The sequence below is a fragment of the Pongo pygmaeus genome, chromosome 15 (assembly GCF_028885625.2).
Source record: "Pongo pygmaeus isolate AG05252 chromosome 15, NHGRI_mPonPyg2-v2.0_pri, whole genome shotgun sequence".
Taxonomy (NCBI): domain Eukaryota; kingdom Metazoa; phylum Chordata; class Mammalia; order Primates; family Hominidae; genus Pongo; species Pongo pygmaeus.
The window spans coordinates 95,500,063-95,517,995 of NC_072388.2; the positions used below are offsets into that span (position 1 = coordinate 95,500,063).

A 17,933-nucleotide genomic window follows, 5' to 3' on the forward strand; every position below is an offset into this window, starting at 1 on the left:
CCAGGGCAGGTCCAGAAGTGCCATTCAAGAGTCAAGTCATGGCAGGGACCCCAAGAGCCTTCTTGGTGCTCTACCTAACTTTGGCCGTGCTGGCACCTAAGGTGCAAGACAAAGTCCCCTTTACTGTTCCCTCTGCTTTTCTCAAGCAGAAGGAGTTTTGCCCCATAGTCACCACAGCTGGGAATGTGCTGAATCTCACCTGAAGCCAGCAAGGCTCATCCAAGGCCCTCGACATAGTACCTGGGTATCACTGCTGGTTATTCAGGGCCCAAGGGCTCTCAAGTTAGCAGGTTATGAATGCTGCCGAGACTAGGTCCTTTCCTTCAAGGCAGCAGGTTCCCTTTCTGGCCCAGGGTGTGTCTAGAAATGTCATCTGGGAGCTAGGGCCTAGAATTACGGTCTCCCTACTCACTGGTGCCCTTTCCTGCTGTGACTGAGCTGGTGTTCTAGATGCAAGACAAAGTCCCCCCCTACTCTTCTCTTTCTGCTCCTCAAGCAGAAGGAAGGGGTCTCTTTGGAGCCGCGAGCTGTGCAGCTTGGAGTTAGAGGAGAGGTGGTGCCAGTTCTTCCTTGGCTGCCCGAGCTGGTGTCTCAGTATGTTGCATGCCCTCCCCAGTCCACTGTCTCTGGGCCTCGTTCAGCACTGGAACTCACCTAGAGTTGCAGTCCTTATGGCCTGGATTGTCTTTCAAGTTTGCTTGGAGACAGAGTGCTGTAGCCCTTGGTGGTGAGGTTTGGAGGCACTGAAATTCTGACCGCTGATAGCTGAGAGCCCCCTCTGACTTGGGCTGGTTTAAATGCTCCTTCCGTGGGCTGGGCTGTCATCAGCTGAGTTTGGTCTGGTTTTTCTTTCTGCTCTAACAGGACAGTGCTGAGTTCAATGCCTCTCAAATGCTGTGTTCTCCCTCCTGCAGCGCCCAGAGATGCTCTCCTGCTGGGGGGCTGGGTGGCTTTGGCGATTCCAAACTGTTTTTTCTGGTTCTTCAGTGCCTCTTTCAGCGATATGAAGTTAAAATAGGTACTGTGAGGGCTCACCTGATTTTTGGTTGTTATGAAGCTGTTTTTTCTGTGTAGATAGTTATTGTTGTCCTTGCAGGGGAGATTTCCATCCCGCCATCTTGCCCTGCCTCTGGGCTTATCTTTTGACTGTTTGGTAGACTTTGGTTGTAAAACTGTCTTGGACTGTGGGAAGGCAGTTAGCAGGCATTTGGGGGCAAGAAATGAGCCCTTTAGGCTAATTTTCAAATCAGTTGGCAGAAAGTTGTCTGTAAGTCTCTCTTATAATTTTTAAAATCTCTGTTGTATTTGCGGTTATGTCCTCCTTTTCAGGCCTAATATTTGTGAGGTGAGATCACTACCTTCCCACAAGAGCCTGAGTAACATTCTTCCTAAAAACTCCTGTAGGCTGGGCGCAGTGGCTTACGCCTGTAATCCCAGCACTTTAGGAGGCCGAGGCAGGCGGATCACTTGAGGTCAGGAGTTCAAGACCAGCCTGGCCAACATGGGGAAACTCTGTCTCTATTAAAAGTACAAAAATTACCTGGGCATGGTGGTTCTCACCTGTAATCCCAGTTACTTGGGAGGCTGAGGCAGGAGAATCACTTGAACCCAGGAGGCCAAGCTTGCAGTGAGCCTAGATTATGCCACTGCACTCCAGCCTGGGCAACAAGTGAAACTCTGTCTCAAAACAAACAAACAAACAAACAAAAAACTCCTGTCTTCTTGTACCATCCCTGTTCGCCTGAAGAAGCTCAAGCGAGTTTTCTGATTGGTGGGTTTGGGGAGGGCCTGGCCATGTGAGCTTGGCCCCTCCTCCTTCCCTTCTCTCTGGGACTCCGCAGATGGTGGCTACTGTGCATTTCACCTTCCTCATGCCCTGAGACTTACAGCAGCAGGCTGCCATGTGGAGAAGTCCCTCGTTGTCCAGTGTTGCCTGGGATTGGTTGGAAAAGTTCATCTTATTCTGGATTCAGGGTTAGGAAGCTCATCATCATGGCTCATCTAAGGCATGGCCTCCAGTAGAACTCATATCAATAATAAAGATGGTATTTTGAGCTTATCTGTTTAAATATTGAGGCAGAGAGTAGAGGCTGAGAAGGGTAGTAGGGGGTGCCGGGAGGGAGGGATAGTGAATGAGTACAAAAAATGTTGGAAAGAATGAATAAGACCTACTATTTGATAGCACAGCAGGATGACTATAGTCAGTAATAACTGAACTGTAGGTTTTTAAATAACTTAAAGAGTATAATTGGAGTGTTTGTAATTCAATGGATAAATGCTTGAAGGGATGGATACCCCGTTCTCCATGATGTGCTTATTTCACATTGCATGCCTGTATCAAAACATCTCATGCACCCCCATAAATCTATATAATTACTATGTACCCACAAATATTAAAAGTCAAAAATAAAGAAATATTGAGGCCAGTTCTTACAGTGCCTAAACTGCTCGTCCAGGGTGAAGTGGATAATCCATGTGAATTTCCATCCTTGTGTTAAGGCCCATTACCAGCTTCTTGGTTTCATGTACTAGATCATTAAAGATCCTCATGGAAAGACCTGTTTTTCTTTCTTCTTTTCCTCCTCAGTGCCCAGCATAGAGCTTACAGGTACTAAGTTTTCACAAAAACCCTGGCTTTAATTTAATTAGGAGTCCTTGTTAAATTTTAATAGTAGTCAGAGGTATTCCTGAATAGTGCAGGGGTGTTGTTTCTCCCTTTAAGAGATAGGATTTGTATCCCAAACAATACCTCAGTAACCTGCAAGAGTTGACAGAAGTTCTGAAAGTGCTCGTTTTAACTACTAAAATAATCTGGTTCAATATGATTAGTAATATTACATCCAGCTTTTTTTTTTCTGTGTTTTATGTAATAGGCCAGAAAATTTGCAACTTACGTAGTTGCTGCTGGACTCCAGTATGGAGCGGAAGGAGGCATATTACACACATTTTTTAAGGTATGGCTTTTCAATGATGACGTGGAATGTTTAAAAGTGTCTTACGATACAGATACACAATTTGAAGGTGTTTTTGATTGCTTTGGATGTGGTTAGTGCAGTAGAATAGCAGAAAATGAAGGAAAGTATGGATGTGACCACAAAGACCTACGTTTCTTTCCCATTATTAACTTGTATTCACCACTCTCAAAATAATAACGAGAAAGATGTATCTCCTTTCATTCATGAAACAAATATTGATCTAGTGCCCATCAGGTGCTAGAAACTGTTGTAGGTACTTGGGATACAGTAAAATAATAAAGTTCCTCCTCTTGCGAAGCTTACATTCTGGTGGGGTGGAGAAAGAGATAGATAATAAGCAAGCCAGTAAATATTGAGTATTTCAGATGTTGAAACAGGGTATGGAAAACAACAAAGCAGAGAAAGGCAGAGAGTGCTGGGGAGTAAGGTTGCGGGGGTTGGGGGTGTTATATCTTATATAGGAAGGTTGAGGAAGGTCTTTCCAATGATGTGACATTTGAGTAGGAAGGGAAAGGCAATGAAGGAGCTGGCTAATCGGCTTTCTGGAGAAAGACATCCCAGGCAGTGGGAATTGTAACTGCAAAGAAGTGAGGCAGAAATGTGCTGGCTACATTTGAAGACCAATCTAGATCAATCTAGCTGAAGTATGGGAGAACAGTGGTAATGAGGTCAAAGCGGTAATGAGAGAGTCAGACCAAGCCCAGCCTGGTAGCCCCTCGTGAAGCTCTGGCTTTCTTTCTGAGTAAGTTGGGCAACCATTAGACTGTTTGAGCACAGAAGCAACATAATCCATGTGATATAAAAGGACAGCTTTCTTCTTCTGCTGTGCTGAGGATGTACTATTTGGGGCACGGGCAGGAGCAGGAAGCAAGGAAGCAAGTGAGGAGGGTAGTGCCTAAGACCTGGGTGGGCATGGTGGGGATACTGGAAACTCTTCAGATTTCAGATGTATTTTGAAGAGAGAGTCAATGGGATTTGTTCAAAGCTTGGATGTAAGGATGACAGAAACAAAGTAAAGGATAACTTTAAGGATTTTTATCTAAGCAACTAGAAGTATGGCACTGCCATTTATTGAGATGGGGAAGACAGGGAATGGAGCTGGTTGGGGTACAATGCAATGAAAAGTTCAAGAAGTTTGAGATAATTAATATCCAAGTATAGATACTGGGAAGGCTATTGGACATAAAGAGTTTGGTGATCATGGGGGAGGTCAGGTCTGGAGATATAATCATGGGAGCTGTCAGTGTACAGTGGGTACTTAAATCCTTGGGGCTGGATGACATCAACTAGTGAATGAATATGGAGAAGAGATAGGGGCCTGAGGACTGAGTCTTGGAACCGGTTCCTCCAATATTGGAGGTTATAGGGAAATGGGAGGGAATTAGGAAAGGAGGTTGAGAAGGGTGGGCAGGAAGCAGGAGAGGAAATAAGAGAGGAGTAAATAATTATTAAAAAAAATGTTTTTGGCCGGCTCACGCCTGTAATCCCAGCACTTTGGGAGGCCAAGGTGGGCAGATCATGAGGTCAGGAGATCAAGACTATCCTGGCTAACACGGAGAAACCCTGTCTCTACTAAAAATACAAAAAATTAGCCGGGCATGGTGGTGGGAGCCTGTAGTCCCAGCTACTTGGGAGGCTGAGGCAGGAGAATGGTGTGAACCCAGGAGGCGGAGCTTGCAGTGAGCCGAAATCATGCCACTGCACTCCAGCCTGGGCGACAGAGCGAGACTCCATCTCAAAAAAAAAAAAAAAAAAAAAGTTTTTAAGAAGAAAGAATGACAAATTGTGTCAGATACTGCAGATAATCAACTAAGATGAAACCTACAAATTGACCACTGAATTTCTTGGCACTGGGTAGGACAAAAGTCTAATAGATGTAGGTTCAAGAGGGAACAGCTGGAGGGGAATTGAAGACAATGAGAGCAGAGAAATATTTCAAGGAATTTTCCTGTAAAAGGAGAGAGGTGCAAAGAAAGAAGGCGGAGTTAAAGGATAAAGTGTAGTCAAGAGAGGTTGGTTGAACTGATTTTTAATTTTTATTTGATTTATTTATTATTTATTTATTTATCCAAAGAGGGAGTCTTACTCTTTCACCCAGGCTGGAGTACAGTGGAGCAATCTCAACTCACTGCAATCTCCACCTCCTGGGTTCAAGCAATTCTCCTGCCTCAGCCTCCCGAGTAGCTGGGATTACAGGTGTGTGCCACCATGCCCGGCTAATTTTTGTATTTTTAGTAGAGACAGGGTTTCACCATATTGGCCAGGCTGGTCTTGAACTCCTGACTTCGTGATCTGCCCACCTCAGCCTCCAAAGTGCTGGGATTACAGGCGTGAGCCACCGCGCCTGGCCTCGAACTGATTTTTTTAATACAAGAGATATGACAGTTGCAGAGGAGAAGCTCAAGGAAGCTCTTACTCATTGTCCATTCTCAGCTACTTCTCACCTACCTGCCCACTGAATCTTGACATTCGCAGGCCTTGGCCCTAGACCTTTTTTCTTCGCCCTCTGCTCTCTCTCTCTTGGTCTGTTTATTCCTATGACTGATACCAATGACTCAAACTTCAGTCTCCAGCGAGGCTCTCTCTCCTAAGTTCTAGCTCTGTAGGTCTAGCTGCCTACTCAACACCTCAATTTGGATGTCTTTCCCAAATCCAAACTATACCTACAGTCATCCCCAAACCTGCTCCTCCTCCAAGGCCCCATCTCAGAAAATGGGGTAACCCTCCAACAAGCTACATGATCAGAATCCAACTCCTCCCTCCTTACTGCAAACCAAAAAGTTTCTGAGACAGGTCTCAATCAATTTAGAAGTTTATTGTGCCAAGGTTAAGGATGCACGCCCAGGAGACAGGCCTGTGCCTTTATCCAGAGATGACTTGGAGTCTTTGAATATTTAAAGGGAAAAGGGTAGATATTAGAGAAAGAGGAAGAAATTTTTTAAGGATGTGGGTAAGCCAGGCGTGGTGGCTGATGCCTATAATCCCAGTAAAGCACTTTGAGAGGCCAGTGTGAGTGGATGGTTTGAACCCAGCAGTTTGAGACCAGCCTGGGCAACATGGTGAAACCCTGTGTCTACAAAAAGTAAATAAAAGGTGTGGGTAGATAAGAGGCAAGCGGGCTCATTCTTTTGAGTCTTTGATCAGCTCTTAGACAGGAGGGAAGGGTAGAGGAATAGTCACTTATGCATTTATCTAGCTCAGCGAATCTGCATTTTTACGTAAGACAAAATAAACACAGGGCCGAGGAAGCAATCAGATAGGCATTTATGTCAGGTGAGCCTAGGGATGACTTTGAGTTCTGTCCTTGTCCTGTACCTGTGAAGATAAGCTGTCAATTTACATTGTCTGGGTGAAATTCAACAGAACTGTTCTCGGGTAAAGCTCTTGGGGCCTACAGATCATTTCCTAGTGGGCAAATTGTGAGGAAGGTATGAGGCCAGGCATGGTGGCTCACGCCAGTAATCCCAGCATATTGGGAGGCTGAGGCGGGTGGATCACGTGAGGTTAGGAGTTCGAGACCAGCCTGGCCAACATGGTGAAACCCCATCTCTATTAAAAATACAAAAATTAGCCAGGTGTGGTGGCACATGCTTGTGATCCCAGCTATTTGGGAGGCTGAGGCAGGAGAACCACTTAAACCTGGGAGGCAGAGGTTGCAGTGAGCCGAGATCGTGCCACTGCACTCCAGCCTGGGTGACCCAGCAAGACTCCGTCTCAAAAAAAAAAAAAAAAAGGAAACAAAATAAAATCTTTGAATGGGAGACAGGTTTGCTTTATGTAGTTCCTAGCTTGACTTTTCCCTTTGGCTTAGTGATTTGGGGGTCCCAAGATTTATTTTCCTTTCACATTACCCATCACAAAATTCCCAGTTACTACAGTCAGCCTCCTCAATATCTCCCTTCTCTCCATCCCCACTCCCTGCACTTCCCACCTCCAAGCTAAGCTACCCTATTTCACCTGCACACCTGCCATCACCTCTCTCCCTCTATCGGACTCTCTTTCCCACCACTTCTCCACAAGGCAACAAAAGCAAGCCTGCTGGTGTCACATCACTGCTTAGAACCCTTCAATACTTTCTCAAAGTCCAAAATATCTTATAAGACCCAGTGGTCTACTGTGACCCCCACCCCTACCTCTTTCACTCTTAACAACAATTCAAAATAATCGAATATGTGACACTTAAACAGTACTCAGCATGTCTGTTTGGTTACTGAAATACTTAATGAGAAGAAAAGATGAGGATTTGGACCCTGAGGATTGGGGTTCCAGTCCAAGCTCTCACAATTGTAACCTCCTGCACGCTACTTTATCCACTAAGCATTTCACCCCTGTACTGATGGTAATTATTTCCCCTCACCTCATCCCTACTGGTGGGGGTAATTTTAAATTTTAATTTGTCTTTTTGTGAGAATTAAGACATCATGCATGGGAAAACATTTCTTCTCTATGTAAATGGCAAGCATATAGCTACTAAATACGACTGGGAGGTTGTAGATTTCTTGAAAAGTATTTCAGTCCCAAGGCTACACATTATTTCTCTTGGCAGAATTTGATCCTAAATCTCATCAGGGCTGATCTATAAAACACCCCCTATAGGAAATTACCTAAGCAGATAGCTAGGCCTTTTGGATGCCTCTGACTGTAGACTTATGTGTGAGCTGTAATAGCCATCCACCTATAACTGGGGGACATGATTTTGCTTTTCTTTCTTTCAGATGGCTTGGTTGGGCGAGATTCCTGCATTACCAGTTTTTGGCGATGGAACAAATGTAATTCCAACAATCCACATTCTTGATCTAGCAGGGTAAGGATTCTCCCAGAGACGTGACCTTCATAGAATTGGTTAATGTGTTTGTCTATAACCTAATACTTTTTGAGCATTTGCCCAGTGCTAAGACCCTTACATGCATTATTGTGTTCATTCTTCATAACAACCCTATGCAGAAGGTACCGTCTTCTCCATTTTGCATCTAATGAAATAGTGCCCACTGTTCAAAAGTTCTACATTTCTGGTGACAAGTTCAGGTTCATCTCTTAGAAACTATTGGCAGAATAGCAATGCCCTCCAATTTTGGAAAAGAAAGAACTTGGTATGTACATTCTGAGGACATAGTTTCTTATTTCTTTGTCCCAGGTGAGATTAATATGTCTAACTCGTCAACTTAAATTCTAGAATTCAGATGGAAAACTGTAAACCTGAAGCTTTTTCCTTCTTCGACAGTTGTAGGTAAAGTTGACATGTCTTTTATACTCACAGAGCATCTAAACCCTTATTCAGATAGGTCCAGAAACCCTTCTCCTCCTTTGAAGACCCTGACTTAAACGTGAGGTCAATGAGTTGGTTCCCCGTGTTTGAGGTTCATCAGCTCCAGCTTCCGGGGACTTCATTCTGTCAGTCTGTGGCACATCCCCAGAAAGGAGCAATTTCTGCACTTCCCTGAGGTTCTGGTTTGCAGATTCCCACTCTTTCTCTCATCCACTGGCCACTAGTAAATTAGTCACAATCTCAGATACATTTCTAGATTTACTGGGAAATGAAGGAAGTTTAAACTTCAGGGCCACACCCCTGAGCAGATCCCTTTCCAAGACCCTGAACCTAATTTTTATTATTTTTCTTAAAGAAGGATCCTATGAGTCAGGGATATCCAATCTTTTGGCTTCCCTGGGCCACATTGGAAGAAGATTTGTCTTGGGCCACACGTAAAATACACTAACACTAACGATAGCTGATGAGCTTTAAAAAAAATAACAAAAAAAACCTCATAATTTTTTTTTTTTTTTTTTTTTTTGAGATGGAGTCTCGCTCTGTTGCCCAGGCTGGAGTGCAGTGGCGCAATCTCAGCTCACTACAAGCTCCACCTCCTGGGTTCATGCCGTTCTCCTGTCTCAGCCTCCCGAGTAGCTGGGACTACAGGCACCCGCCACCGGGCCCAGCTAATTTTTTGTATTTTTAATAGAGATGGGGTTTCACCGTGTTAGCCAGGATGGTCTCGATCTCCTGACCTCATGATCCACCCGCCTCGGCCTCCCAAAGTGCTAGGATTACAGGCGTGAGCTACTGCGCCCAGCCCAAAAACTCATAATGTTTTAAGAAAGTTTACCAAGTGTGTTGGGCCACATTCAAAGCCATCCTGGGCCTCACGCGGCCCACAGGCCCCGGTTTGACAAGCTTGCTGTAAATGGGCTAAGCTTCAGGCACTACAAAACCCTGGATCTGCTCCATCCCTGGGGATGGAGGGGCCGAAACATACCCATTTTTTTCTGCAGATTTTACATTATGACATTACTGGGTTTCAAAGATATAGAAGAGTCTTTTACATTATTAATATAACTTACTTGGCATTAATCCTTAACATATTACTTCCAAACATAAATTAGAGGGTGAAATTATTGCCATTACAGAAGGACTTGGGGCCTGTTAAAAACAAGTTATAGGAGGCCATTGTTTTGGACTAAGTTCTTGTACTGGGCCCCAACAGACCAGACTGAAAATCAAAATGGAGTCACCCATGCTAAAGTTCCAGTCACCAAACTGAAACTAAGCTGTTACCTGACCTTTCGAGAAAGCCAAAGAGAGCAACAACAGCTAATTTCCTAAACAAGCCAGTTTCGGTCTTCAATAGGCATGATAATAAAGCTCTCTGTGTTTTAATCCTTACGACAAAAAGTAGCCTAAAGTAACCTGGTACTAACCTATCAGTTATCTTTCCTTTTTTTTTTTTCTTTTGAGATGGAGTCTCGCTCTGTCACCCAGGCTGGAGTGCAGTGGCACAACCTTGGCTCACTGCAACCTCCGCCTCCTGGGTTCAAGTAACCTGGTACTAACCTATCAGTTATCTTTCTTTTTTTTTTTTCTTTTGAGATGGAGTCTCGCTCTGTCACCCAGGCTGGAGTGCAGTGGCACAACCTTGGCTCACTGCAACCTCTGCCTCCTGGGTTCAAGCGATTCTCCTGCCTCAGCCTCTCAAGTAGCTGGGACTACAGGCGCCGGCCACCACCCCTGGCTATTTTTTGTATTTTTAATAGAGACAGGGTTTCACCATGTTGGTCAGGCTGGTCTCGAACTCCTGATCTCAGGTGATCCACCTGCCTCAGCCTCCCAAAGTGCTGGGATTACAGGCATGAGCCACCGTGCCCAGCCCCATTAGTTATCTTTCTGTTGTTCTCCTTGTCCCTGTCTTACAAGGAAACTAACTTTGAAATGACCAATGTGCTTTTTGTTCTTTGTTTCTGCTTTCTGCAGCCCTTTCTACCTATCAAACTACCCGCCTCTGCTCATTTCACTGACACACTTGTTCTATTTTATGGAATGAAATGTTGCCTGATTCTAGAATCACAAAGTCAGTTGAAATCTTTAACTAGATTTGTTATAATTTTGTCTTTTGACAGACCCTTTTAAGTAGCATTTTTTCCCCAGAGGTTTCTTTGAAGATTGTCAAATATTTAACAGAGGAAAAAGCAAAAAGGTGAAATGTTCTGAGAAATGGATACAAAATAGGCTAGGTGCAGTGGCTCATGCCTGTAATCCCAACACTGTGGGAGGCCAAGGTGGGAGGTTCGCCTGAGCCGAGGAGTTCGGGACCAGGCTGGACAACATAGTGAAACTCTGTCTCTACAAAAAATACAAAAATTAGTCGAGTTTGGTGGCTCGTGCCTGCAGTCCCAGCTACCCGGGAGGTGGAGGCGAGAGGATCACTTGAGCCTGGGAGGTTGAGGCTGCAGTGAACCGTGATTACACCACTGCCTGCCAGCCTGGGCGACAGAGCGAGACTCAAAATAAATAAATAAATGAATGAATAAATAAATAAATAAATATAGAAAAAAAGAAATGAATACAAAATAAATGTGAACTGCACATTTGGAAGCATGCATCCGATTTATTTTCATTTTATTGAAAGGAAGCTAAGATGGAGGTAGAATTGACAAGCCATTGTGATAAACATCTATTCACTATTGTTTCTCTCTGGAATTGTTTAATTTTTGTTCCAATCCCTGCTCTGCCTCTCAGTAGCTGTGTGAATTTGGGAAAGTTACTTACGGGGATAGGAGCAGTACCTACATGCTAGGGCTGTGAGAATTCAGTGGGATCACACCTGTGCCGCCCTCAGCACAGAAGCAAGCACTCGGAAACCTTGGCAACTCGGAATAGGAAAGCAGGCTCAGGCACTGTTGCTATGTGACTTCCTTAAAAGAGCCACAGCTTGTCTAAATCTGTGTCTTACTTTGTAAAATGCCTCCCTAAAGCACTGTTGTGAGGCTCACACAAGCCACTGGGTGGGGAGGGCTTCATAAACTGGGGTCCTGCTGGGGGCAGGTCCCCTTGTTGGGAGACAGGGCAGTATGCTAGAAAGAAGACAGGTCCAGAACCAGATGGATCTGACCTCAAGAGCTGGCTCTTCCACTTTCGCAATAGCTCTTCAGCCTGAGAAATGTCACTGAACTCTTTAGCATCTTCCTCATGTGGAGAATGCAGATAACCATCCCAACCCTGACCTTATTGAAAATGGAGATAACTTATCAAAGCACCAAACCCCACACCCAGCCATGGGGGTGGTGGTCAGTGAATTCTAGTTTACTGCATCTCTTTCGCCTTTTCCCTCTGATGATTATTTTACCTGTGGGTCTGCAGAGTGATACAAAACGTCATAGATCACACGCCAAAGCCTCACTACCTGGTTGCTGTGGATGAGTCTGTTCATACCCTGGAAGACATAGTCAAGGTACAGTGGTTTCATCCCATACTTTGATGACATATCTTAAATAGTTTTGCTGGCTGGGCGCGGTGGCTCATCCCTGTAATCCTAGCACTTTGGGAGTCCGAGGCGGGTGGATCACCTGAGGTCAGGAGCTCAAGACCAGCCTGGCCAACATGATGAAACCCCATCTCTACTAAAATACAAAAATTAGCCGGGCATCACGGCAGATGCCTGTAATCCCAGCTACTTGGGAGGCTGAGACAGGAGAATTGCTTCAACCCGGGAGACAGTGGTTGCAGTGAGCCAAGATTGTGCCACTGCACTCCAGCCTGGGCGGCTGAGCAAGACTCCGTCTCAAAAAAAAAAAAAAGAAGAAGTTTTGCCCCCAATCAGTTGTGCTAACCAAACTGGGACTCATAAGAAGAATATCCGTGAAACCCAAACTCACTATGTGCATTTGCAGTATATGCTTTAAGGTTACTACCAGAATAGCCTTTCTCTTTTATATGCACAGAGGGAAATAAAAAAGACCACTGTAAGGCTCAGGTTAAGAAGACGGCGATCATTGCACCCCAGACACACATGCAGATGACCAGAATACGAAAATCCGCCAATAGGAACTTGCCCCAAAGTATTGATATGATCAGGTTCACCAACCTACTGGCCAATTGCAGGAGCTCTATTTTTAATATTTTTTATTTGTTTATTTATTTTTTTGATGCAGAGTCTCGCTCTTTTGCCCAGGCTGGAGTGCCATGGTGTGATCATAGCTCACTGCACCCTTGACATCCTGGGCTCAAGAGATCCTCCTGCCTCAGTTTCCCAAGTAGCTGGGAACACAGGCGTGCACCACCATACCTGGCCAATTTTCATTCTTTTTCTTTTTTTGTCAAGATGAGGTCTCACCATGTCACCAGGCTGGTCTGAAACTCCTGAGCTCAAGTGATCCTCCTGCCTCTGCCTCCCAAAGTGCTGGGATTACAGGAGTAAGCCACAGTGCCTGGCTAAGTTTGTTTGTTTGTTTTTAATTTTTTAGAGACAGGGCCTTGCTCTGTCACCTAGGCTGGAATGCAGTGGTGTGATCTTAGCTCACTGAAACCTCAAACTCCTGGGCTCAAGTGATCCTGTCAACTCGGCCTCTGAAAGTGCTAGGATTAGAGGTGTGAGCCATTGTGCCCAGCTTCAGGAGTCTAGATCTGGGACAGCTTCCTCTTCCAGTCCAGGCTGCTCTGGCTAAAGCAGCTACCAAGTGGTCCAGCTAGTGCAGCCTTCTCCTGCCCTTCTCCTGGCTACTCCCTATTCATTTTTAAGATTCAGCTCAAGCCTGGGTAACATGGTGAAAGCCCATCTCTACCAAAAAAAGATACAGAAATTAGCTGGGCATGGTAGTGTGCCTGTAGTCCCAGATACTCAGGAGGCTGAGGTGGGAGGATCACTTGAGCCCAGGAGGCAGAGGTTGCAGTGAGCCAAGATTGTGCCACTGCCCACTAGCCTGGGTGACAGAGTGAGACCCTGTCAAAAAAAAAAAAAAAAAAAAAAGAAAAAAATTCAGTTCATCTATCTTCCTGTGCACTCTCCCTGCCTCATTCCCACCTCCTGCATGGGACAGGTGTCTCTCTTCATCCCAGGTTGTTTTAGTCTGTTTGAACTGCTACAACAAAATACCATAAACTGAGTAGCTTATAAACAATAGACATTTATTGTTCACAGTTCCAGAGGCTGGGAAGTGCAAGATCAAGGCAGATTCAGCCAGACACGGTGGCTCACTCCTGTGATTCCAGCACTTTAAGAAGTTCAGGTGGAAGAATCACCTCAGGCTAGGAGTCCAAGACCAGCATTGGGCATAGTTAGACCCCTTCTCTACAAAAAATTTTAAAAATTAGCCAGGCTTGGTGGTGCACATCTATAGTTCCATGTACTTGAGAGGCTAAGGTGCGAGGATTGCTTGAACCCAGGAATTCAAGGCTGCAGTGGGCTATAATTGCACCACTGCACTGCAGCCTGGGCAATAGAACAAGACCCTATCTCTAAAAAAAAAAAAAAAAAAAAAAAAAAAGGCATGGCTGGGCGTGGTAACTCACACCTGTAATCCCAGCACTTTGGGAGGCCCAGGCAGGTGGATCCCTTGAGGTCAGGGGTTCGAGACCAGCCTGGCCATCATGGTGAAACCCCTTCTCTACTAAAAATACAAAAATTAGCCAGGCGTGGTGATGCATGCCTGTAATCCCAGCTACTCAGGAGTCTGAGGCAGGAGAATTGCTTGAACCTGGGAGGCAGAGGTTACAGTGAGCTGAGATCGTGCCACTGCACTCCAGCCTGGGTAACAGAGCAAGACCCTGTCTCAAAAACAAACAAACAAAAAAATTGTGGGGAAAAAAAAAAGGCAGATTCAGTGCCTGACAAGGGCCCGCTTTTTGGCTTCATAGGTGTCACCTTCTCCCTTCGTCCTCACATGGTGGAGGGGCAAAGGCACTCTCTGGGGTCCTTTTATGAGACACTAATCTCATTCTTGAGGGCTCTACCCTCAAGACCCACTTTCCTAAAGGCCCCAGCTCCTACTACCATCAGCTTAAGGGTGAAGATCTCAACATGTGAATTCTGTGGGACACAGACATTCAGACTACAGCACAGAATCCCCTTTGCTGAGCTGCAGACACTCCACATGATAAATATCTTTGTACAGTTCTGTCTCTCTTTTCACACTGGGAGCTCTTGAGGGCAGATCCTGAGCCACACTCATCGTTATCTCCACTACCTGGCACTAATGCTATTTTAAAAAATTCAATTATGTTCACATTCATTTGAGGTTGTTTGTTCGTTTGTTTTTGAGATGGAGTCTCGCTCTATCGCCCAGGCTGGAGTGCAGTGGTGTGATCTCAACTCACTGCAACCTCTGTCTCCCAGGTTCAAGCAATTCTCGTGTCTCAGCCTCCTGAGTAGCTGGGACTACATGCACACGACACCACGCCTGGCTAACTTTTAGAGACGGAGTTTCACCATGTAGGCCAGGTTGGTCTCAAACTCCTGATTTCAGGTGATCCACCCACCTTGGTCTCCCAAAGTGTGGGATTACAGGCGTGAGCCACTGCGCCCGGCCCATTTGAGTTTTATATAAAGTAAAACCTTCCAGGTAAACCAACTAATATTTCGATTTTCCTCTAACAGTGTATCAGTAAAAATACTGGCCCTGGGAAAATCCAGAAAATACCCAGAGAAAATGCATACCTAACCAAGGACTTAACGGTTAGTATATTCGGTGTTTTTTTTTTAACTATCTTTCTCAATAATATTGAGGTTTTTTTTTTTTAATATCAGATAGGTTTTGGCTAAATAACATTGACCTGTGATGGATTTGGAGTCAGAAGGCCTGGATTCCAATGCCATCTTCAACTCCTACCACACCACCAGATGTTCTACCCTAAGACAACTTACTCTTGTCTTCAGTTGTCTTTCCTGAAAAACCCCCAGAGGTCCTGGTCAGAAAATGTATTTGGGCCGGGCGCGGTGACTCACGCCCATAATCCCAGCACTTTGGGAGGCCAAGGCAGGTGGATCACCTGAGGTCAGGAGTTTGAGACCAGCGTGACCAACAGGATGAAACCCTGTCTCTACTAAAAATACAAAATTAGCTGGGCATGGTGACACATGCCTGTAATCCCAGCTACTTGGGAGGCTGAGACAGGAGAATCGCTTGAACCCAGGAGGCAGAGGTTGCGGTCAGCCTAGATCATGTCATTGCACTCCAGCCTGGGCAACAAGAGAGAAACTCCATCTCAAAATAAAAAAAAAAAAAAGAAACAAAACAAAATGTATTTGGAAGCTATTTGATACATAAAATGCCATTCAAACACTGGGAATTATTTTCTTTGTCCTCTTTCTAAAATTCAAAGCAGGCTGAGATTCCAATTCCATCACAACAACAAAAAAAAAATAGGGTTTTTTTGCAGTGTGCTTTTCAAGCTTGCATTAGAATGCAATTCTTTTTAAGAATAAATTGCATCTAAACACTGCACTCGAATATGTTTCTGAAGGGACTGATATTATTGGTTGCCTTGAGGAGCAGAACTGGGTGGGTGATGGTCAAAGGTCAGAGGGAATATTTTTCTCTCTTTTTTTTTTTTGAGACGGAGTCTCGCTCTGTCTTCCAGGCTGGAGTGCAGTGGTGCGATCTCAGCTCACTGCAAGTTCCACCTCCCGGATTCACGCCATTCTCCTATCTCAGCCTCCCAAGTAGCTGGGACTACAGGCGCCTGCCACCACGCCCGGCTAATTTTTTGTATTTTTAGTAGAGACGGGGTTTCACCATGTTAGCCAGGATGATCTCGACCACCTGATCTCGTGATCCACCCGCCTTGGCCTCCCAAAGTGCTGGGATTACAGGCATGAGCCACGGCGCCCGGCGGGAATATTTTTCTCTACAGCTTTTGTTCTTTTGAATTTTGAACCATGAAACTGCAGTGTTCAAAAAGTAAATGCAAATAAAATTTTTTAAAAAGAAAATTTGGATTTCCAGTATCTTCCTACTTGTTCAGCCAGAAGGTGACCCGCCATCAGAGTAGACATGGAGACTGTTTAGAAGTAATGTAGTATCACACAGGTACTCTGTAAATACTCAGTGCTGGATTAATTGACTTCCACATTTAGTGAATGTATACTGTTTTTCTTTAATAACTGTAGTGATTTTGGTCTGTTATGACAGTCAGAATTAAACAAAAAAAGACAAATCTCTAATTGTCCTCTATCTTTCAGCAAGATTGTCTTGACCATTTACTGGTCAACTTAAGAATGGAAGCGCTCTTTGTGAAGGAGAATTTTAATATTCGATGGGCTGCCCAAACAGGATTTGTGGAAAATATCAACAATATCCTCAAGGAGTACAAGCAAAGCAGAGGATTGATGGTAACTATCACCGTTTCCCACGGAAACTTCTGATTCAAGCAAAATGAATCAAACTTCTAGTGTGATGATGCCAATGGAAGTATTTGCTTTTTCAAACGTTCAAATTTCTAATTTCAAGTTTTTCAAATCTGACAAATTTGTCCAGGTCTAACAAATTTACATGTATACCAAATTAATACCTGTGAACCAAACATGAACAGTTTTAAATATTAGATAATACTGTATGCAAATTTATCTAATTTAATAATTAGATAATATCTAATAATGTATGCAAAATTATCTAATTTAAACATTAGATAATAATGTATGCAAATTTCACATGATAGCAAGCTCAAGAGTGATGTCACAGTGTTGTCCATATAAAGAAGAATATTAAATAGGGAAAAATATCAACTGCCTTACTGGCTGGCTTGTTTCAGTCCTGGGTATATATGTGGGAGGTAGAAGAAGCCTGATTACTACTTTGATCTCTTTCTAAGTGGTCAGAGGACTCACTGGTCATTTTAATTATCACAACTTTTCAAGGTAGATATTCTTTTTTAAAAATTAATTAATTGAAACAGACAAATAGATTATATACGTGTATCCTGTACAACATAATGTTTTGAAATATGTAGACATTGTGGAATGGCTAAATCGAGCTAATTAACATCCGTGTTAACTCACACACTTATCATTTTTTATGGTGAAAGGTACATATTCTTATCTCCATAGTATAGATGAGGAAACAAAGGCTCAAAGAGATGAAGCAACCTTTTTTTTTTTTTTTTATTGAGACAGAGTCTCACTCTGTTGCCCAGGCTGGAGTGTAGCAGTGTGATCTCAGCTCACAGCAACCTTCACCTCCTGGGTTCAAGTGATTCTCATGCCTCAGCCTCCTGAATAGTACCTGAGATTACAGGTGTGCACCACCACACCTGGCTAATTTTTGTAATTTTAGTAGAGACGGGGTTTCACCATGTGGACCAGGCTGGTTTCAAACTCCTGGCCTCAAGCGATCCACCTGCGTTGGCCTCCCAAAGTGCTGGGATTACAGGCTTGAGCCACCGCGCCTGGCTGCAGCAACTTTTTCTTTTTCTTTCTTTCTTTTTTTTTTTTTTTTTTTTTTTTTTTTGAGACAGAGTCTTGCTCCGTAGCCCAGGCTGGAGGACAGCGGCACGATCTCAGCTCACTGCAACCTCTGCCTCCCGGGTTCAAGTGATCCTCCTGCCTCAGCCTCCTGAGTAGGTAGCAACTTTTTCAAGGTCATACAGCTAGTCAGAGATTCAAACTAGGTAGGACGCAGACTTAACTAGAATGTCTGCATCTAACTGCAGGGCCGCCACACCTGCCTCTCTGAAAGCAGATCAATGAAGCACCGTGT

The 17,933-nt window shown here is 44.3% G+C and overlaps 1 protein-coding gene across 4 annotated transcripts in view; it reads left to right on the forward strand.

The window, feature by feature from the left end:
• AK7 (adenylate kinase 7) overlaps positions 1–17,933 on the forward strand; it is a 98,637-nt gene that overhangs the window by 44,200 nt on the left and 36,504 nt on the right. For all 4 annotated transcript variants that reach the window (XM_054447400.2, XM_054447399.2, XM_054447401.2 and 1 more), the window contains 5 exons: positions 2,874–2,954; positions 7,691–7,779; positions 11,605–11,695; positions 14,837–14,914; positions 16,421–16,570. In XM_054447400.2, coding sequence (XP_054303375.1) covers positions 2,874–2,954; positions 7,691–7,779; positions 11,605–11,695; positions 14,837–14,914; positions 16,421–16,570 — 489 coding nt within the window. The remainder of the gene's footprint in view (positions 1–2,873; positions 2,955–7,690; positions 7,780–11,604; positions 11,696–14,836; positions 14,915–16,420; positions 16,571–17,933) is intronic.